This window comes from Musca vetustissima, unplaced genomic scaffold (assembly GCF_032173495.1).
Source record: "Musca vetustissima isolate MV318-11 ecotype Yass unplaced genomic scaffold, APGP_CSIRO_Mvet_v1 utg13413, whole genome shotgun sequence".
NCBI classification, from domain to species: Eukaryota; Metazoa; Arthropoda; class Insecta; order Diptera; family Muscidae; genus Musca; species Musca vetustissima.
In genome coordinates, this window is record NW_026879900.1 from 136,914 (window position 1) to 159,565 (window position 22,652).

The window sequence follows — 22,652 nt, forward strand, 5'->3', positions numbered from 1 at the left end:
GTAGCAGAAAAACGTTAGCTTTCTAGACAAACGAAAGATCAGGATGGTGCAGCAGCCAAAATTCGTTCATGATTAACGCCTTCCCAGATTTTTTACAAAAAGAGGCGGACGGTTTGCGTAAACTCCTTAAGTCTGACAGGAAGCCAGGGTAGTCTTCATACGCATGCCCAAAAGGGCAAATTCGGAACACAAAAATAGAATCGGCTATGGAACGGACATTCGATATCATGATAAAGAGCTATATACCCAACGATATTCCTAAAGTCTGACATGAAACCAGGGTAGTCTTCATACGCATGCCCAGCAGGCCAAATTCGGAACACAAAAATAGTATCGGCTATGAAACGGACATTCGATATCATGATAAAGAGCAATATACCCAGCGATATTCTGGGTATATTGCTCTGCATGAGGTGGTACACTACATTGAAACTACCTTCGATAAGGAAATGTTTACTTTAGCTAAATGCATTGATATCAAGGGAATTTTCAATAATGTCAGCACTGAAACACTTATCCAATTCTTAGAGACCTTTCGAGTTGACCAGGCAATCATAGCCTGAGTCAGCCACATGCGGGATTCTATCACCCCTTCTGTGGGTTACATTACTTACTTAGCTGGCTTGTTAGAGAATGGTTGTTCCATAAGCCGAGCTTAAAAAAGATTTCCAAGCGCTTCGGTCTTGTGCGCATCTCCTCCAATTTGAAAGACCACGTTCAAAGATGTTGTTTTCTACCTGGTTCTTCCATCTGATTCGTGGCTTCCCCTTCTACGGGAACCGTCAGTAGGCTCGCTATTTTATGCGTTTTGAGCTGGGACATTCTCACTCCTGTGGGTTATCATTTCGAAATATATTCTGTGAAGGAGGATAGATGTGAAGCAGTCTGTTATGCAGACTATGTTCCTACTTATTTTACCCAAAAAATAACATGATTGCTTTTGTCATTTCACATTTGTATTTTAAATTTCCTTTATTGATAACCAAAGAAATTTTTTTTCTCGAACCAGTGCAACATCTGGAATATTTTAATATTCACCATTTTCTTTGGGATGTTCTGGAATGTGATTATCTTCTTCGGATTCTTCGTGTTCTGAATCGCGGTTATAACCTTTAGGTTCATCGTGTTGGTGGTTGGGTTGCTCTGGACCATGACCATCATCTTCGTGTCCCTCGTGATCTTCGTGGTGGTTTTCTGGTCTGTGATTGTCTTCCTTATGACCATTTTCCTCGGCGTGATGTTGTTCTTGATTATCTTCATCAGATTCCTCGTGAGGATGTTCGTGGTGATGTTCTTGATCATCTTTGCCAGATCCCTCATGTGGATGCTCGTGGTGATGTTCTTGAATATCTTCATCAGATCCCTCATGTGGATGCTCCTGATTCTCTTCGCCAGATGGACCATGACTTGGAGGGCCTTGGTTAGATGGGCCGTGATTAGGAGGACCTTGCTCAGGAGGTTTATGGTGTGGTGGACGGTGGTCTGGAGCTTCTGTAGTTTCAACAGGTTCTGTGGTTTCAGTTACATCAGTTGCCTCAGTGGCATCGGTAGGTACTTCTGTACCCTTAAACTCATAACCGTCATGATAATACCTTACATGTTTAGCGTTAACATTGACCTAAGGACAATCGAAATAATTATACAAAATTATTAGAAATACGGAAGATAGCTTGAACTTACCGCAAATGCCGTTAGGCATAGAGCCACGAAACTAAGCGATATTGAAAGTTTCATGATGCCAACAATCGACTTCGAATTGTGATGTGTTACTAGTGCTTATTGGTGAGAAATCAGTCAATTTTATAGTTTCCAATATTTAAAGGGCGATGTTGTAATAACTGATTTCGTAATATTTACTTCGGATGTACTATTTCGATATTCTAATTAATTTCCATTATCTGATTTGTATCATTTTTATTAAAACGTAATTTAATTTAATTTTAAAAGTTGTGTTGTCAATTGTTTGCAGTCTCCAAAGTAAATATTTTCGATTTCGATTCTAACAAAATACTTGAAGATGTGCGAGATGAGAGTCATCTTTATTTATTTTTCAAGGTCTCCTAATGGTAAGTTGTTGTGGAATTTTAAAGTGAAAATTAAAATGGTTGGAAGAACATTTTCAAAAGGACTATCAGTACATATAGCGTGTATTTTTATTTAGAATATTATTTCCTAAATGACGTTAGAGGACACTAATCTTGAATTTTTAATGAATTATTTTGAAGCGACGAGGAGAGAATGGCGCCCCCTCTCTTATATCCATCTCAAAAGGTTTGAGACACTACCTCCTTAAAGTGTCTCCCCTAACGCTGGGGTGTCATGCGACCTCGTGCCTATCAGCGTTCCACGGTTTGCAGTCAGGGTACCGACTGTATTAGAACGGAGCCTTGTTGATACCTGGGCGCCTCAACAAGTGTTTCAGCCTTAGTTGCCAAGTCCCTACCATGGTAAGAGGCTATGCCATGGTCGACCGCAAACCTTCACTCACAGCACTTTTTATGGAGCCGACTTTTAATACGCCCCTCCCCCCCAAACCAAAAACAACGCATGCGATTTTTCGACTGATGCTGGGTGGCTGCCTTGGCACCCTCCGTCTCGAATTCTACAAGGTCAGCTATCAATGAATCCCCCCAAGTGTTGACGACCCAAGCAATCCCCCTGGACCTCTCTTTAGCCAATTGTCCTTCTCTCGACGACGTAAATGCAAGCCTGGAGAGGCAGTCGGATCTTCTCCTCGAAATTCTAGAGGAAACCGGCTCCTTCCACCTCAGTCAGGAGGCGGAAGCTCTGGGCCCTTGTCGGACGAGGATGACATCATGGAAACTACGGTGATAAACATAGTAGCAACCATGGTGTCTCCTCTGAAGCAAGGAGGGTTCCCCCAGTTACTGACTAGGAAAGTAAACCCTGGCGAGGTTGAGTATCTCGACTCAATCTCCACGGCCTGCAGTGATGTCGCGAGACTACTCAGGCAGTTGGCTGTTGAAACAGATGCTGGCACCGATGTGACTCCCATCGTTAAGATGGATGACTCATCGATACCATTATCTGCTAGACCAGTCGACGCTAAGGAGATCGCTGCCAAGAAAATGTATCGGAGAGCAGTAAATTACTCTAAACGATACATTGGACGGGACAGCGACTCCATCACGGGGAAGGAGTTCCTGTTAATCAAGAGGAACCTCAAACTCATTAGGAAGTTTTCTGGGAACTATCCTGATGATATTGAGAGCGACCTCTTGATTGATAGGATCCCCCGACCCAGTACCAGGACCTCAGCGGTAGTCCCTTCTAAGAAGGAGAAACCTGTTGATGGTCCTGGTACATCCAGGAAGCTGATGCCTGCTGCAAAGAGGCCCACGCAGTCGTCGGCCGTACAGTGCTCTGCTTCGTTTGCGTCGGTGGTAGTGTCGAAGGAGAAACCTGCCAAAAGCATCGATTGTGAGGTTAAAACCAAACACGCTGTCTCGAAGCAGGTAGCCCAGACACCTACAACGGCGCAAAGCGACTCTGCTGATCCAAAAGAGGTTCCGGAACCCCGACGGGTTTATCAGTGAGAATAGATGGGAGCTGGTCGACAGTTATCTGAAGGACCTCTTTCTATCCGACGAGGTTAATCGAGAGCGGATCTTTAAAAAATATTTTCTAAAGGGCTATTAGAACTCTAGGCGTTGATTTTTAAATAATATTTCTCTAGGCGTAAACATTTCTAAAGAACTATTAGGACTCTTGGTGCGGATCTTTAAAGAATATTTTCTAAAGGATTATTAGGATTTTAGTTGTGGATTAATTATTTACTTTTAAAGAGCTGTTTAGCTGATCTTCTAAAGGCATATTAGGACTCTAGGAATGGAATACTAGGACACCAGAGTTGGATTTTTAAAACAAATATTTTCTAAAGGATTGTTAGGCTGTCTAGGCTTGAATCTATAAAGGACTATAAGGGCTCTAGGATTATTAAATAATAATTTATAAAGGACTATTAGGACTCTAGTTGTGTTTTTTTATGAAATATTTCTATTGGGATTCTAGGTGCGGATTTTCAAAAGAAAAATTTCTAAAAGATTATTCGGATTCCAGGTGTGGTTTTTTAAACCTAAAAAATGTTTAAACGTCTAGGGATTTAAAGAAATGTGTCGGATTTCAAGTGTGAATATTTAAAGAAAAATTTCTAAAATGCTATTTAAATTCCCGTTGTGGGTTTTAAAGCCAAATTTATGAAAGACTGTTCGGATTCCAGACGTGGCTTTTTAAAGAAAATTTCTTAACGGCTGGGATTTTTAAAGAAATATATCTGAAAGGCTATTCCGGCAGATTCCTGGCGCGGATTTTCAAAGACAATTTTCCAAGAGGCTATTCGAATTTCTGGCGCAGATTTTCAAAGAAAAAATTCTAAACGTGTGGATTTTTACCGAAATATGTCTGAAAGGCTATACAGATTATAGGCGTAGATTTAAAAAAAATCTACGAGGCTATTCTGATTCCTGCGCGGATTTTTAAGGAAAATTTCTAGAAGGGGTTTCGGATTCCAAGCGTGGATTTTTAAAGACTATTTTCTAAATGCATTGGGATTCCAGGCGTGGATTTTTAAAGAATATTTTCTAAATGCTTTCGGATTTAAGGCGTGTATTTTTAAAGAATATTTTCTAAATGCTTTCGGATTTCAGGCGTGGATTTATAAAGAATATTTTCTAAATGCTTTCGGATTCCAGGCGTGGATTTATAAAGAATATTTTCTAAATGCTTTCGGATTCCAGGCGTGGATTTTTAAGAAAAAAATTTCAAAAATTCTATTCGGATTCGAAGTTTGGATTTTTAAGAAAAAAATTTCAAAAATTCTATTCGGATTCGAAGTTTGAATTTTTAAGAAAAAAATTTCAAAAATTCTATTCGGATTCGAAGTTTGGATTTTTAAGAAAAATTTTTCAAAAATTCTATTCGGATTCGAAAAAATTTTTTTCAAAAATTCTATTCGGATTCGATATTTGGATTTTTAAAGAGAAATTATAAAAGGCTCTTCGGATTTAAGGCGTGGATTTTTAATAAAAAAAATTTTAAAAATTCTATTCGGATTCGAAGTTTGAATTTTTAAAGAGAGATTCTAAAAGGCTCTTCGGATTTAAGGCTTGGATTTTTAAGAAAAAAAATTCAAAAATTCTATTCGGATTCGAAGTTTGGATTTTTAAAGAGAAATTCTAAAAGGCTCCTCGGATTTAAGGCGTGGATTTTTAAGAAAAAAAATTCAAAAATTCTATTCGGATTCGAAGTTTGGATTTTTAAAGAGAAATTCTAAAAGGCTCTTCGGATTTAAGGCGTGGATTTTTAAAGAAAAACAAGTGAAAAAGGCGTGGAAACTGCTGGTTTAATATGAATATTGTCATTGCAGAAAAAACATGTCACTGTGTAGGTTTCTGGAGGCTATTACATCGTGTTGGAAATACCTTACAGTTGGAGTTGTAATTATTTGAGGTTCTATGCCATATTAAAGACTTATATACATAACTCTATTTCTTACCGAACATTTTCGCATCACAATACCTTCCTTCACGCTCAATATTAACAATATCGAAAATGTATCACAATATTGGGGATATCAATATCGATATATTATATATGATTCTCGAACCTAGCCGTTCTAGTTTTTTACCTCAATATCCCCCGAAGGTAGAATGATTAAAACAGATGGCTAAATCGTCATAGAAATCTACATTTCAAGTACAGAATATTTGCACTACTATGGTGGAATGCGAAAACATGGGGATAAGCCCAAAACGCGGAAAAAATCAGAAAACTATTCTAATATAAAAAGGGGGTTCTATGGGGATTACCCCAAAAAGGGGGCGTATATTAATAATTGTTGGTAGGGAAATTTGTTACCATATACGACCTCAAAATTCCAAATTACAGCGAATTCGGTTGAAACACGCGCTCAAGAACCTAAAATTGGGGGGTACCCTTATATGGGGGCTCTCTGAAAAAATGGACCTATATTCATAATTGTTGATGGAGGGTTTTGGTACCTATTAAGAACTCAAAATACTTAATTACAGCAAATTCGGTGGAAAAGTATGATCAAAACCCCCAAAATACTGCAAATTAGAGGGTACCGTTATATGGCGGCTACCAGAAAAAAATGGACCTATATTTATAATTTTTTGTGGAGAAATTTGGAACGCAATAAGAACCCATGGTAGCAAATTTCAGCGAATTCGGTTGAAAAACGTGCTCAAGAACCCCAAAATACCAAAAAATGGGGGGGGGGGGTAAATCCCATCTTCGAACATGACCTGCTTGCAGACAAAAGACAACCCTATGCAAAATTTCAGCACCCTATCTCAATTCCTTCAGAAGATAGCGTGATTACAACAGACGGACGGACATGGCTAGATCGTCTTAGAATTTTACCCTGATCAAGAATATATATACTTTATAGGGTCGGAAATGAATATTTCGATGTGTTATAAATGAAATGACAAAATTAATATACCCTCCATACTATGGCGGAGGGTATAAAAAAAATCAAAAATTCTATTGGGATTCGAGGTTTGAATTTTTAAAGAGAAATTCTAAAAGGCTGTTCGGAGTCTAGGCTTGGGTTTTTAAAGAAAAAAATTTTAAAGGCTATTCTGAAAAATTTATAAGGCTATTTTGAAATTTAATTTTTTATTTTATTTCGTCTTTCTTATGTATAATCCAATTTAAATTAGACCTAATATTAATTATTATTATTAATTATCTCAACACCAACGGAACATCTGGAATGGTTTAATGTGTTTCCTTGTCTTTGGGATGTTCTGGAATGAGATTATCATGTTTATTTTCATCCGATTCCTTTGGATGTTCAGGAATGTGATTATCCTCCTCGGACCCCTCGTGTTTATGGTCGGGTTGTTCTGGATCATGATTATCCTCCTTAGGCTCTTCATGTTTATTGTTGGGTTGTTTTGGGTCATGGTTATCTTCTTCTTCAGGTTTTTTGTGTTTGGGTGGTTCTGGGTCGTGGCTATCTTTTTCAGGTTTTTCGTGTTGGTGGTTGGGTTGTTCTTGTTTATGATTATCCTCCTTAGGTTCTTCGGGTTTGTGGTTGGGTTCTTCTGGACCGTGGTTATCTTCTTCAGGTTTGTCGTGTTGATGGTTGGGTTGTTTTGGTTTGTGATTACTTTCTTCGGCCTCTTCATGTTTGTGGTGTTCTGGTTTGTAATTGTCGTCAACAGGTTTTTCGTGTTGGTGGTTGGGTTCTTCTGGACCATGACCATCTTCCACGGGTCCTTCATGATCCTCGTGGGGATGTTCGTGACTATCTTCTTCAGATCCCTCATGTGAATGCTCGTGGTCTTCGTGTTCTGGATCGTGATTATCTACTATAGGTTTTTCATATTTGTGGTTAGGTTGTTCTAGACCATGGCCATCATTCTCTGGTCCTTCATGATCCTCGTGGTGATGTCCGTGATTATCTTTCGCAGGACGATCATCCTTGTCGGGATGTTGCTCGTGATTATCTTCTTCAGATCCCTCATGTGAATGCTCGTGGTCTTCGTGTTCTGGATCGTGATTATCTCCTACAGGTTTTTCGTCTTTGTGGTTGGGTTGTTCTGGACCATGGCCATCATTCTCGGGTCCTTCATGATCCTCGTGGTGATGTCCGTGATTATCTTTTTCAGGACGATCTTCCTTGTCGGGATGTTGCTCGTGATTATCTTCTTCAGATCCCTCATGATCCTCGTGGTGATGTTCAGATCCCTCATGTGGATCCCTGTGATTATCTTCGCCAGATCCCTCATGTTTGTTGTCGTGAGGGAAATGTGGATGAGGTCTATAGTGGTGTTCTCCATCTTGAATTTCTAGAGGTTTTCCAGAGTGCACTGCATCGATCTTTGAGGGAGAGAAAGAATTATTTTAAACTGGGATATTTTTTAAAAGGACAATACAGGGCCATAGAACAGATATTTTGAAGAAGAGTTTTTTCCAAAAAAGAGTATTCTATCTAAAAGTGTGGGTTTTACGAATATTTTTGGAAAATAGCCTTTATCGCAACTTTTGGCTTTGGTATTTAAAGACTACCTATGAGGAACACTCGGAGCTATGTGCGTAGATTTTTAAATAATATTTTTTAAAAGATCTTTCGAAGCTACAGCCTCAATGTTTTAATATTTTTGAGGAACAATCGGGACTACAGAAGCAGATTTTTAAAGTATTTTTTAGAAGCTATCGGAGATGCAATCGTAGATTTAAAAAAAAAGAAATATCTTTTGAGGAGCTACCGAAGTTTCAGGCGTATAATTTTAAAGAATATTTTTTAAAAAATATACACACTTGTGTAGATTAAAAAATGTATATTTTTGAGGAGCTTCAGGTGCAGATTTTAAAAAAAATTTCCAGGAGCTTCAGGTGTAACTTTTCAAAGAATATTTTTCGAGGTCCTGCATTAGTATTTTTAGGGAGCTTCATGTGGAGGAAAACTGGCAGAGGAGTTTTTTGACGTGACTTATCACTTACCACTGATTCAATTATTTGACCCACGGTATCCATTAAATGTTCAACAAAGCTATCAATTTCTTTAATATTCAATTGGTCGGGAACATGGTGGCCAGGAGCATTGTTACCGGGTTCATGGTGATTTGGAGGTCCTTGATTTGGAGGACCATGGTTTGGGGGACCATGGTGGGGAGGTTTATGATGTGGAGGACCATGATGGGGTGGTTTGTGGTGCGGTGGACGGTGATCAGGAACTTCTGTAGTTTCAACAGGTTCTGTGGTTTCTGGTACATCAGTGGTCTCAGTGGCATCGGTAGGAACTTCTGTTCCCCTGAACTCATAACCATCATGATAATATCTCACATGTTTAGCGTTAACATTGACCTAAGGACAGTCAGAAAAATTTTATATAAGATTATTAGAAAAAGGGAAGATAGCTCCAACTTACCGCAAATGCCATAAGGCATACAGCCAGGAAACTAAGCGATATTGAAAATTTCATTTTGTTGAACTATCGATTTCGGATTGCAATGTATTACTAGTGCTTTTGAATGAGAAATCATTGCATTTTATAGATTCCCATTTTTTTGAAGGGCAATGCTGTAATAATAACTGATTTCGTAATATTTACTTGCAATTGCACTATTTCGATATTCTAATTAAACCAGCAGTTATCTGAAGTGTTCCGCAATTTGTAAGACGTAATTTCAGTGAAAAAATTTGTGTTATCAATTGTTTTGAGGTCTCCAAAGTAAATATTTTCAATTTCGATTGTATCAAAATACTTGAGATCGAAGAAGGCGTGAGTCATATTCATATATTTTTCAAGGTCTCCCAAAGAGCATTTTTATTAGATTTTTAGAAGAGATAGGTTACTGTTTCTATACGTGGATTGTAAAAGGATATTCTCTTGAGGAATATTAGGACTCTAAGGGTGGATTCCTAAATAGTACTTTCTATTAGGGTTGTAATCATTGATTTTGAAAGGATATTTTCTTAAGGACTCTAAGCATTGATTATTAAAGAATATTTTCTAAACGACTAAGACCAGGCGTCTATTTTTATGAAAAAGTTTCTGATAATAGGCGTGGATTTTTAAAGAATATTTTCTAAAGCACCAGGCGGGGATTTTTAAAGAATATTTTCTAAAGGACCAGGCGGGGATTTTTAAAGAATATTTTCTAAAGCACCAGGCGTGGTCTTTTAAAGAATATTTATAGATATCCAACCCCACACCCTCACAGTGATCCCAAATCCAAGTTTCTGGATTCCAACTCTATCGGTTCACTCACAATTCAAATTGTACCAAATTTAGTGTTCCTAAATCCAAGTTTCAGGATTCCAACTCTATCGGTTCATCAAAATCCAAACTGTACCGATTATAGTACGATTTAGTACTTTTCATACATATAAGTAACAAATTTCCAAAACTATGTTCATATCCCAATCCAACACTCCGACTCCGGTAATGTTAATTTCAAATTTCAGGATTCCAGCTCGATTTGTATCTCTAAATTAAATTTGTACCAAATATAGTACCATATAGTACTTTTCGTACACATTAATAGACGGTTTTAAACCCGTCTCCTAAATATCGACCCTACTTCCCAACCCTAATTCGCATTCCAAATTTCAAGTTTTTAGCTCAATACATTCACATGCTACGGAATTGTACCAAATTTAGTACATTTTAATACTTTTCGCATTCTTATAGTTCGAATGACCAAAAAAAGCGTTTGCTATATCTATTCTACACTCCATCAAAAATTCGGTTAAACCTTCAAAATACAAAAAGTGGTCCGGAGACTATAACAAAGACGGAGACTATAACAAAGAGTGGAATTAACTCAGGGGTATTAAAAATGTATCGGATATGTATCGTGATTTCAACAGACAGACCCGCGGACAGGGCTTGTTCGTTACATAATATTATCCTGATCCAAAGCATATAATTTATCACAAAATACTTTAAAAATCTCGTTTTTTATATGACGAGCTGAAGCGAGTCTTTATATTAAGTTGAGGCCTAAAATCTTCATAGCTGTGTTTTCCCCTTTCATATTGACAAAATATGAGTTTCATTTCCTAAAAAAAAATATTTAATTTTTTGATAATCATTCAAAATTGTTTCTTCTATTTTCAGGTACGTATTTGCACGACCGTTTTTATACCCTCCACCATAGTATGGAGGGTATATTAATTTTGTCATTCCGTTTGTAACTCACCGAAATATGCATTTCCGACCCTATAAAGTATATATATTCTTGATCACGCTATCTTCCGAAGGAATTTAGATATGGTGCTGAAATTTTGCAAAGGGTTGTCTTTTGTCTGCAGGCAGGTCAAGTTCGAAGATGGGATATATCGGTCCACGTTTAGGCATAGCTCCCATATAAGGGTACACCCAAATTTTCGAAATTTTGGGGTTCTTGAGCGCGTTTTTCAACCGAATTCGCTGAAATTTGGTACATTGGGTTCTTATTGGGTACTAAATGTTGCCACAAAAAATTATAAATATAGGTCCACTTTTTCTGGTAGCCCCCATATAACGGTACTTCCTAATTTTCAGTATTTTGGGGGTTTTGGTCGTATTTTTCCACCAAATTGGCTGTAATTTAATACTTTGTGTTCTAAATAGGTTCCAGTTCGTCATGATTTTACTTACATCGGTTCAAAAATTCGGTTAAACCTTCAGAATACAAAAAGTGGTCCGGAGACTATAACAAAGACGGAGACTATAACAAAGAGTGGAATTAACTTAGGGGTATTAAAAATGTATCGGATATGTATCGTGATTTCAACAGACAGACCCGCGGACAGGGCTTGTTCGTTACATAATATTATCCTGATCCAAAGCATATACTTTATCACAAAATACTTTAAAAATCTCGTCTTTATAGACGAGCTGATGGGAGTCTTTTAAGTTGAGGCTGAAAAATTTAAAAAAATCTACGAGGCTATTCTGATTCCTGCGCGGATTTTTAAGGAAAATTTCTAGAAGGGGTTTCGGATTCCAAGCGTGGATTTTTAAAGAATATTTTCTAAATGCTTTCGGATTCCAGGCGTGGATTTATAAAGAATATTTTCTAAATGCTTTCGGATTCCAGGCGTGGATTTTTAAGAAAAAATTTCAAAAATTCTATTCGGATTCGAAGTTTGGATTTTTAAGAAAAAAATTTCAAAAATTCTATTCGGATTCGAAAAATTTTTTTTCAAAAATTCTATTCGGATTCGAAGTTTGGATTTTTAAAGAGAAATTATAAAAGGCTCTTCGGATTTAAGGCGTGGATTTTTAAGAAAAAAATTTCAAAAATTCTATTCGGATTCGAAGTTTGGATTTTTAAAGAGAGATTCTAAAAGGCTCTTCGGATTTAAGGCTTGGATTTTTAAGAAAAAAATTTCAAAAATTCTATTCGGATTCGAAGTTTGGATTTTTAAAGAGAAATTCTATAAGGCTCTTCGGATTTAAGGCGTGGATTTTTAAAGAGAAATTCTAAAAGGCTCTTCGGATTTAAGGCGTGGATTTTTAAAGAGAAATTCTAAAAGGCTCTTCGGATTTAAGGCGTGGATTTTTAAAGAAAAACAAGTGAAAAAGGCGTGGAAACTGCTGGTTTAATATGAATATTGTCATTGCAGAAAAAACATGTCACTGTGTAGGTTTCTGGAGGCTATTACATCGTGTTGGAAATACCTTACAGTTGGAGTTGTAATTATTTGAGGTTCTATGCCATATTAAAGACTTATATACATAACTCTATTTCTTACCGAACATTTTCGCATCACAATACCTTCCTTCACGCTAAATATTAACCATATCGAAAATGGGTATATCAATATCGATATATTATATATGATTCTCGAACCTAGCCGTTCTAGTTTTTTACCTCAATATACCCCGAAGGTAGAATGATTAAAACAGATGGCTAAATCGTCATAGAAATATACATTTCAAGTACAGAATATTTGCACTACTATGGTGGAATGCGAAAACATGGGGATAAGCCCAAAACGCGGAAAAAAGCAGAAAACTATTCTAATATAAAAAGGGGGTTCTATGGGGACTACCCCAAAAAGGGGGCGTATATTAATAATTGTTGGTAGGGAAATTTCTTACCATATACGACCTCAAAATTCCAAATTACAGCGAATTCGGTTGAAACACGCGCTCAAGAACCTAAAATTGGGGGGTGCCCTTATATGGGGGCTCTCCGAAAAAATTGACATATATTCATAATTGTTGATGTAGAGTTTTGGTACCTATTAAGAACTCAAAATACAAAATTACAGCCAATTCGGTGGAAAAGTATGATCAAAACCCCCAAAATACTGAAAATTAGAGGGTACCGTTATATGGCGGGTACCAGAAAAAGTGGACCTATATTTATAATTTTTTGTGGAGAAATTTGGAACGCAATAATAACCCATTGTAGCAAACGTCAATTCGGTTGAAAAGCGTGCACAAGAACCCCAAAATACCAACATTTGGGGGGTGGGGGGTGGTATATATCCCGTCTTCGAACATGACCTGCTTGCATACAAAAGACAACCCTATGCAAAATTTCAGCACCCCATCTCAATTCCTTCAGAAGATAGCGTGATTACAACAGACGGACGGACATGGCTAGATCGTCTTAGAATTTTATCCTGATCAAGAATATATATACTTTATAGGGTCGGAAATGAATATTTCGATGTGCTATAAACGGAATGACAAAATTAATATACCCTCCATACTATGGCGGAGGGTATAAAAAAATCAAAAATTCTATTGGGATTCGAGGTTTGGATTTTTAAAGAGAAATTCTAAAAGGCTGTTCGGAGTCCAGGCTTGGATTTTTAAAGAAAAAAATTAAAAGGCTATTCTGAAAAAATTTAAAAGGCTATTTTGAAATTTAATTTTTAATTTTATTTCGTCTTTCTTATGTATAATCCAATTTAAATTAGACCTAATATTAATTATCTCAACACCAACGGAACATCTGGAATGGTTTAATGGGTTTCCTTTTCTTTGGGATGTTCTGGAATGAGATTATCATCTTTGGGTTCGTTTTGATGTTCTGGAACATGTTTATTTTCATCCGATTCCTTTGGATGTTCAGGAATGTGATTATCCTCCTCGGACCCCTCGTGTTTATGGTCGGGTTGTTCTGGATCATGATTATCCTCCTTAGGCTCTTCATGTTTATTGTTGGGTTGTTTTGGGTCATGGTTATCTTCTTCTTCAGGTTTTTCGTGTTTGGGTGGTTCTGGGTCGTGGCTTTCTTTTTCAGGTTTTTCGTGTTGGTGGTGATTATCCTCCTTAGGTTCTTCGGGTTTGTGGTTTGGTTCTTCTGGACCGTGGTTATCCTCTTCTGGTTTGTCGTGTTGATGGTTGGGTTGTTTTGGTTTGTGATTACTTTCTTCGGGCTCTTCATGTTTGTGGTGTTCTGGTTTGTGATTGTCGTCAACAGGTTTTTCGTGTTGGTGGTTGGGTTCTTCTCGACCATGACCATCTTCCTCGGGTCCTTCATGATCCTCGTGGGGATGTTCGTGATTATCTTCTTCAGATCCCTCATGTGAATGCTCGTGGTCTTCGTGTTCTGGATCGTGATTATCTACTATAGGTTTTTCATATTTGTGGTTGGGTTGTTCTAGACCATGGCCATCATTCTCGGGTTCTTCATGATCCTCGTGGTGATGTCCATGATTATCTTTTTCAGGACGATCTTCCTTGTCGTGATGTTTCCCGTCATTATCTTCTTCAGATCCCTCATGATCCTCGTGGTGATGTTCGTGATTATCTTCGTCAGATCCCTCATGTGGATCCCTGTGATTATCTTCGCCAGATCCCTCGTGTTTGTTGTCGTGAGGGAAATGTGGATGAGGTCTATAGTGGTGTTCTCCCTCTTGAATTTCCAGAGGTTTTCCAGAGTGCACTGCTTCGATCTTTGAGGGAGAGAAAGAATTATTTTAAACTGGGATATTCTATCTAAAAGTGTGGGTTTTACGAATATTTTTGGAAAATAGTCTTTATCATATTATTTTTTAAAGGAGCTATTGACGCTACAGGCTCAATATTATAATATTTTTGAGGAGCTATCGAGGCTACAGGAGCAGATTTTTAAATTAATTTTTTGAGAAGCTATCGGAGATTCAATCGTAGATTTGTAAAAAAGAAATATTTTTTGAGGAGCTATAGGATCTAGAAACGTAGATTCAGATGTAAATTTTTATCTGGCAGAGGAGTTTTTTGACGTGACTTATCACTTACCACTGATTCAATTATTTGACCCACGGTATCCATTAAATGTTCAACAAAGCTATCAACTTCTTTAATACTCAATTGGCCAGGAACATGGTGGCCAGGAGCATTGCTACCGGGTTTATGGTGATTTGGAGGTCCTTGGTTTGGAGGACCATGGTGGGGAGGTTTATGATGTGGTGGACCATGATGGGGAGGTTTATGATGTGGAGGACCATGATGGGGTGGTTTGTGGTGCGGTGGACGGTGATCAGGAACTTCTGTAGTTTCAACAGGTTCTGTGGTTTCTGGTACATCAGTGGTCTCAGTGGCATCGGTAGGAACTTCTGTTCCCCTGAACTCATAACCATCATGATAATATCTCACATGTTTAGCGTTAACATTGACCTAAGGACAGTCAGAAAATTATATAGGATTATTAGAAAAAGGGAAGATAGCTCCAACTTACCGCAAATGCCATAAGGCATACAGCCAGGAAACTAAGCGATATTGAAAGTTTCATTTTGTCGAACTAACGATTTCGAATAGCAATGTTTTACTAGTGCTTCTTGGCGAGAAATCATTGCATTTTATAGGTTCCCATTTTTTTGAAGGGCAATGCAGTAATAATAACTGATTTCGTAATATTTACTTGCAATTGCACTATTTCGATATTCTAATTAAAGCAGCAGTTATCTGAAGTGTTCCGCAATTTGTAAGACGTAATTTCATGTGAAAAAATTGTGTTATCAATTGTTTTGAGGTCTCCAAAGTAAATATTTTCAATTTCGATTGTATCAAAATCGAAGAAGGCGTGAGTCATATTCATATATTTTTCAAGGTCTCCCAAAGAGCATTTTTATTAGATTTTTAGAAGAGATAGGTTACTGTTTCTATACGTGGATTGTAAAAGGATATTCTCTTGAGGAATATTAGGACTCTAAGGGTGGATTTTTAAATAACACTTTCTATTTGGATTCTAATCATTGATTTTAAAAGGATATTTTCTTAAGGACTGTAATCATTTGTTATTAAAGAATACTTTCTAAACGACTAAGACCAGGCGTCTATTTTTATAAAAAAGTTTCTAAAGGACTGATAATAGGCGTGGATTTTTAAAGCATATTTTCTAAAGCACCAGGCGGGGATTTTTAAAGAATATTTTCCAAAGGACCTGGCGAGGCCTTTTAAAGAATATTTATAGATATCCAACCCTACACCCTCACAGTGATCACAAATCCAAGTTTCTGGATTCCAACTCTATCGGTTCACTCACAATTCAAATTGTACCAAATTTAGTGTTCCTAAATCCAAGTTTCAGGATTCCAACTCTATCGGTACATCCAAATCCAAACTGTACCGATTATAGTACGATTTAGTACTTTTCATACATATAAGTAACAAATTTCTAAAACTATGTTCATATCCCAATCCAACACTCCGACTCCGGTAATGTTAATTTCAAATGTCAGGATTCCAGCACGATTTGTAACTCTAAATTAAATTTGTACCAAATATAGTACCATATAGTACTTTTCGTACACATTAATTAAAATTCGCATTCCAAATTTCAAGTTTTTAGCTCTGTACATTCACATGCTACGGAATTGTACCAAATTTAGTACATTTTAATACTTTTCGCATTCTTTTAGTTCGAATGACCAAAAAACCGTTTGCTATATCTATTCTACACTCCATCTATGAACCTCATTTAAAATTTAAGAGTTTTAGCTCTACCGTTTCATCAAATACAAATGGTATCACATTTAGTACTTTTTAGTACTGTTCGTGCCGTTCTAGTACGAATTTCCAAAACCCAGCTTTATATGTCACCTGTGGACCAAGAGTGACCCGCACCCAAAATTTCAAGATTCTATCTTCAGCCGTTTCGTCTGGGCGTTGATGAATTGTTAAATCAGTCAGTTCGTCATGATTTTACTTACTTCGGTTCAAAAATTCGGTTAAACCTTCAGACTATAACAAAGAGTGGAATTAACTCAGGGGTATTACAAATTTATCGGATTACATAATGTTATCCTGATCCAAAGCATATAATTTATCACAAAATACTTTAAAAATCTCGTCTTTATAGACGAGCTGAAGGGAGTCTTTATATGACGAGCTGAAGGGAGTCTTTATATGACGAGCTGAAGGGAGTCTTTATATGACGAGCTGAAGCGAGTCTTTATATGACGAGCTGAAGGGAGTCTTTATATTAAGTCGAGGCTGAAAATCTTTCATATTGACAAAATATGAGTTTCATTTCCTAAAAAAAAAATATTTAATTTTTTGATAATCATTCAAAATTGTTTCTTCTATCTTCAGGTACGTATTTGCACGACCGTTTTTAATTTTCATAAATCTCTGTATTCCCCTATTTTTTTTTTTCAATTTTTCCAAACGAATTTCAAACCAACATGTGGGTAAATTTTTTTCCAATTCTTTATTTCTTATTGAACTTACAGCTTAATATAACAATATTACATACATTATTTACATTACAAAACACATAATTTAATTTTTATAATTATACACAATTTTCGTAAGTTATTCTAATAATGGAAATAAAGTACATAAGGTCTCTTAAATCTTTTAATTCCATGGCTATCATCTGTGAATACCTAATCTATCTAAATAATTTCTACTCAACATTTTAATTTCAGTTTTAACTATTGGGACACCAAGATCGTTGTGTATGTTGTTATTATTCATAACCCAGGGGGACATTTGTTATCAACCGAAGAGTTTTATTCTGGTATCTGTAAAGTATCTCAAAGTTGGAGCAACTCCCTGTACCCCATATTTGAATGCCACGCTGGCTTTAAAATTGTTTTATATAGTAGTACTTTATCTTTTAAGCTAAGTTCCGATTTGGGACCTAGAAGGCAATACATTTTTCGGGTTTTAGAATTTAGTTGATTCCGCTTTTGCAAAATATGAGTTTTCCAGTTTAATCTCTATACCATTTTAACTAACTGCAGGACAATCCCCTTCTTTCAACATGTACAGATTTCTCCTCGTTGACTTTAATATTCCAGTTTTTCAACCATACTTCAATATCTTCATTATGTTGTTCTTGAACAGCCGAAGATGCTGCAATAGGGCATTTATTCCTTGCTAAGACCGCCGTGTCATCAGCATAGGTTGCTATTGTTTGTTACGTCACTTTTACTAGGCATCCGACCAATTTCTGAATCATTATCATTTATATTTACATAAAAAGTTCTGTCGTTAAGATAAAACGGCATGTGGGTAACTCGATCGAAAGCTTGCTTTACATCACGAAAAACTGCAGTCTAAATGTATTCTCCAGATGTGTCTTAAAATCAGAAACTTCTGATTTGTCAGATGTACTCCATTCATATCTTTTATTGGAAAGTTTCTAGTCGTTTGGTATTTTGATAAATTTTGTTCCGTGATAGATGTTACTACCATTGCCAATTTTTGGATATACATAAACATTTACTTTTTGTAATTTTTAAGCTTAATTTTCAATTGATTTGTAGCTATGTTATAATTATTTTCTATGCTGGACTTCTGGAACTTCGCCATTTTCTTATAGTTTAGAGATGGTAGTATTATAATACATAATAATAGGATTGTGATCAGAACTTAACTTATCCAATTGTTTTATTTGAAAAAGATCTGAGGATAGTCCTCCATAAACAAAGAAATCCAGCAAATTTGGAAGCTTGTCTGGGCCACTTGGCCAGTAGGTGGGCATACCTGTATGTAGGACTTGATAATTATTATTTGATATGCATTTATAGAGCTCATTTCCTTTAGAGTTATATGACCTAGAACCCCACCAAGGATGCCTTGCGTTATAATCAGCGCCCACTATAAACCTTTTGCCAAGGCTTTTAAAGAATTCTTCGAATTGTTCACTTTTTACGCTTAATTTTGGCGGAAAGTATGCAGCCACAATGGAAACAGGGCGATTGTCGCATTTAATTTTAATTCCAATAGCTTGCATGTAGTTTTCTTCCACAGATTTGCCATTATCGTAGTTTAATCCACTTTTAATTAAAATTGCCGCACCTCCACGCGCTCTTCCACTGGGATGATTTGCTGTAAGGACATCATAGCCCTTTATTCTAAAAAATGAGTTACTTGTAAGATGTGATTCCGCAACAAGTAATATATCTATACAGTTTTGATTCAGAAATATTTCTATTTCATTTAAGCGGTTTAGCGATATTCCATTGACATTCCATTGAGCTATGACTAGTTTTATTTGCATAGTAGGCTCATTTTTAAATATTGGCTGACTCTTATAAGCATTATCGCTTGCGTTTCGTTTAGGTAGAAGTTGTTGATACACAGCATCGCCCCTATAGCTTGCAGTATGTTCACTTGAAGAAGGTATATATTTAGGAGGCGTATTGATAGCTTTTTTGCAATCCTTTGTAGGATGGTCCAATCCACACTTATCACATCTTAATTCTTTTTTACAAGAAGCTCGTGTGTGACCAAAATCCAGACACCTGTAGCATTGTACGGTTTCATCAATTTTTCTGGGAGCTTCAATCTGGATTATAGCATTAGGAGGCGTATTGATAGCTCTTTTGCAATCCTTTGTAGGATGGTCCAATCCACACTTATCACATCTTAATTCTTTTTTACAAGAAGCTCGTGTGTGACCAAAATCCAGACACCTGTAACATTGTACGGTTTCATCAATTTTTCTGGGAGCTTCAATCTGGATTATAGCATTAGGAGGCGTATTGATAGCTCTTTTGCAATCCTTTGTAGGATGGTTCAATCCACACTTATCACATCTAAATTCGTTTTTACAATAAGCTTGTGTGTGACCAAAATCCAGACACCTGTAGCATTGTACGGTTTCATCAATTTTTCTGGGAGCTTCAACCTGGATTTTAGCATTATCCAACGCTCGTATATTATATACTTCCTTGTTGTTGGGACTGGGTTCCAAATCGACATAAAACAAGTTCAAAGGCTTATTGGTGAATGGACACAGAATATTACGTACACTACGAACTTGGTGCCCCTTTCTTAAAAGCATTTTCTCAATAAAAGCTACATCTGTTGAGGGGTGAAGACCTCTTATTACAACACTAAATGGCCTTTCTTTAGATGTACGGTATTTTATTTGATGTGTATCAAAATGCCTAATTAACGCTCTATATGAATCAATTGTTTCAATATCTAGACTAACCTGACCATCTCGCAAAGATGTATAACTAAATTCAGATGACTTGAGTACTTTACTTATATCAGCGATCATTTTCGTTATATTACCAACGTCTGGAATGAAAATAGGAGGGGGTTTTGGCGCAGTAGTCTCAGCTTCACAATTGTTTTGTTTGGTTCCATTACTCCGTAGAATATCACATCTGTTGCTTGTTGATGGAATGTCATCACGATGTTGTCTCTTTTTTTGAAGCAAAGTAGGGGACTCACAGTTTGTTCTCTTCCCTCCAAGTACTTGCCAGTTGTAATGGTCATCATATCCTTCACTTTCATCACTGCTCGTTTCACTTAAATTTACTTCACCAGCAATCATTGTTACTTACTTTTCCGATTTTTTTTTTACAAACAACAATGTACGCACAGTTAAGTCTTTTGTTATTTTAAACAACTACTGCATTCGTTGCAGATTTGGCAGATTTTGGTTTTTGGTGCTGTTTGATTTTTTTTTTGTTTTAACAAGAACAAAATATAAGTGAACTTTGTTTTTGTGAATGCAAAAATTTATGATCAGCAACACACGCCTTTTAACGAACGCAGTCAAAGCAAGACTGGCATTCACAATTTATAGTTCACCCTAATATATGTCAATAGGATACTGCCTGTAACCGCACAAAATCGGGAAATTCCACTGATTATCTACATGATTTGTTTATTACAATGCACACAATAATTACCAACAGATAGCACACTTTAATTACCAACACATTCTAAACATTTCTAAGGTATCAACTACAAACGGATGACAACAACCGGGTATTTACCGGGTAAGTACCAAGGGCTGATTATTCGTCGGCAACGAAATATGAATATGTAGTCGTACTGCCGATTAGTCATAACAAAAAAAGCTCGATTGTGAAGTACGTGCTTAACACGAATGCTACGGACTAAAAAAAGCTAGCCGTTTGTTGATTTAGTCATAATGTTATTTTTTTAACACTGGCTGAAGGGAATCTCTATGGACGAACTGAAGGGGATCTTCATAGAAGAGATGATGGTATAGAGTGTATACCACCTAGCCAAGATGAGGTCATAAAAGCAATTAATCGGCTCAAGAACAACAAAGCAGCAGGAGCCGATGGGTTACCAGCCGAACTATTCAAGACTGGTGGCCAGATGCTGGTCAGGAGCATGCACCAGGTGATTAACACAATTTGGCTAGATGAATGCATGCCCAATGATTGGAACCTCAGCATCCAAAAAAGGAGACAAAACGATATGTGCCAACTATAGAGGAATAAGTCTCCTTCCCATCGCATATAAAGTGCTATCCAGTGTGCTGTGTGAACGATTGAAGCCAATGGTCAATGACATCATTGGACCATACCAATGCGGCTTCAGACCTGGCAAATCCACCATTGACCAGATTTTCACTCTGCGCCAAATCCTGGAAAAGACCCACGAAAAACACATCGACACATACCACCTATTTGTCGACTATAAAGCCGCATTCGACAGCCCTATCTGTTCAGAGGTGTTTAAAGCCATGTCTGCGTTCGGCATTCCTGCAAAATTAATACGCCTATGCAGGATAACTTTAAGTGGCACAAGATCAGCCGTTAAAGTAGGAAAGGACCTATCGGAGCCCTTCAACACCGAACGAGGATTCAGACAAGGTGATAGTTTGTCGTGTGATATTTTTAACATCCTACGGGGAAAGGTCATACGAGACGCAAAGGTGAACAGAAATGGCACTCTGTACACCAAACAACACCAGTTACTCGCCTACGCCGATGACATCGATATAATAGGTCGAACATTGCGAGCGGTAACAGTCACCTTTGAACAAATTGAAAAGAAGTCTGACAAAGTGGGTCTGGCAGTAAACGGCGAGAAGACCAAGCTGATGATATCAACGCGCAAGACGTCCAGTAGACTCGGACCAACTGTGGAACTTGAGAACTACAGATTCGAGGTAGTTAAAGACTTTATATACAGTGGCTCCATCGAATAATCGGACAAGTGTTTGTCAGATATAATAATGCTATACATTTCAAAAAAATGTCTAAATGTGTAGTTTTTTTCGCTTTTAGTTACACATTACTTACTTATATTTCTGAACAATACAAAAAGCAACAACTTTCCTAGTGATAAAAGTAAATTTCGTCAGAAAAACAAAATTAACTCAATTTATTGTGTTCAACGCAAAATCGGACAAAACAAAGTATCAATGTTAAAAGTCCCGTTATTATGCAAATATGAACTTCTAATCTGTATTTTGTTTGTCGTATTCATTTGTAAATTGCATTTAGATCAAGAAAGTGGTAAAACTAAATAAAAATAAATTTAAATGGCTCCAAAAGGGAAAAAATTCAGTGTGGAAATCAGACAATTAATAGATAAATTGAATTATGAAGGTAAAACAGTAAGAGAAATTGCCGTATTGGTTGGAATGAATAAATCTACTGTCCACGACATTATAAAGAGGTTCCGTGATGAGTTCAGATTGACCAATAAAAGCAGAGAAGGTCAATGGAAGATATTGAATGAGCGAGAAGAGCGTTCGATATTAAAAGAAATAAAACAATATCCATTTAAAAGCGCAAAAGAACTTAAAATAAATTTAAAAACTCGCACTTGAAAAGTTGTGTGCCTAAATACTATTCGCAATACATTACATAAATATGATTATTAGCCTTAAAAATAAAAACAGTAGAATAAAATATGCCAAGGAGTATTTACTAAAATTAGAAGATTTTTGGAAGCAGGTAATTTGATGATAGATCATCTTAAAATACATTTC

At 36.8% G+C, this 22,652-nt stretch overlaps 2 protein-coding genes across 2 annotated transcripts; both read right to left on the reverse strand.

Annotated features, from left to right (window-relative positions):
- Positions 1-6,765: 6,765 nt before the first annotated feature.
- Positions 6,766-8,977, reverse strand: LOC133325074 (histidine-rich glycoprotein-like). The gene is made up of 3 exons (XM_061533900.1): positions 8,924-8,977; positions 8,497-8,859; positions 6,766-7,872 (listed from the first exon to the last, which is right to left on the reverse strand). The coding sequence occupies exons 1-3, from the start codon at positions 8,975-8,977 to the stop codon at positions 6,766-6,768; spliced, it is 1,524 nt and encodes a 507-aa protein (XP_061389884.1).
- Positions 8,978-13,464: 4,487 nt separating this feature from the next.
- Positions 13,465-15,218, reverse strand: LOC133325075 (uncharacterized). The gene is made up of 3 exons (XM_061533901.1): positions 15,165-15,218; positions 14,726-15,103; positions 13,465-14,400 (listed from the first exon to the last, which is right to left on the reverse strand). Exons 1-3 carry the CDS (start codon positions 15,216-15,218, stop codon positions 13,465-13,467), a joined length of 1,368 nt encoding a protein of 455 aa, XP_061389885.1.
- Positions 15,219-22,652: the final 7,434 nt, after the last annotated feature.

Coding starts and splice junctions, on each gene's coding strand:
- LOC133325074 (XM_061533900.1), bottom strand. CDS start 8,977: ATGAAATTTTCAATATCGCTTAGTTTCCTGGCTGTATGCCTTATGGCA. Junction 8,860..8,923: donor TATGCCTTATGGCATTTGCG/GTAAGTTGGAGC, acceptor GACTGTCCTTAG/GTCAATGTTAACGCTAAACA. Junction 7,873..8,496: donor GTCAAATAATTGAATCAGTG/GTAAGTGATAAG, acceptor TCTCCCTCAAAG/ATCGATGCAGTGCACTCTGG.
- LOC133325075 (XM_061533901.1), bottom strand. CDS start 15,218: ATGAAACTTTCAATATCGCTTAGTTTCCTGGCTGTATGCCTTATGGCA. Junction 15,104..15,164: donor TATGCCTTATGGCATTTGCG/GTAAGTTGGAGC, acceptor GACTGTCCTTAG/GTCAATGTTAACGCTAAACA. Junction 14,401..14,725: donor GTCAAATAATTGAATCAGTG/GTAAGTGATAAG, acceptor TCTCCCTCAAAG/ATCGAAGCAGTGCACTCTGG.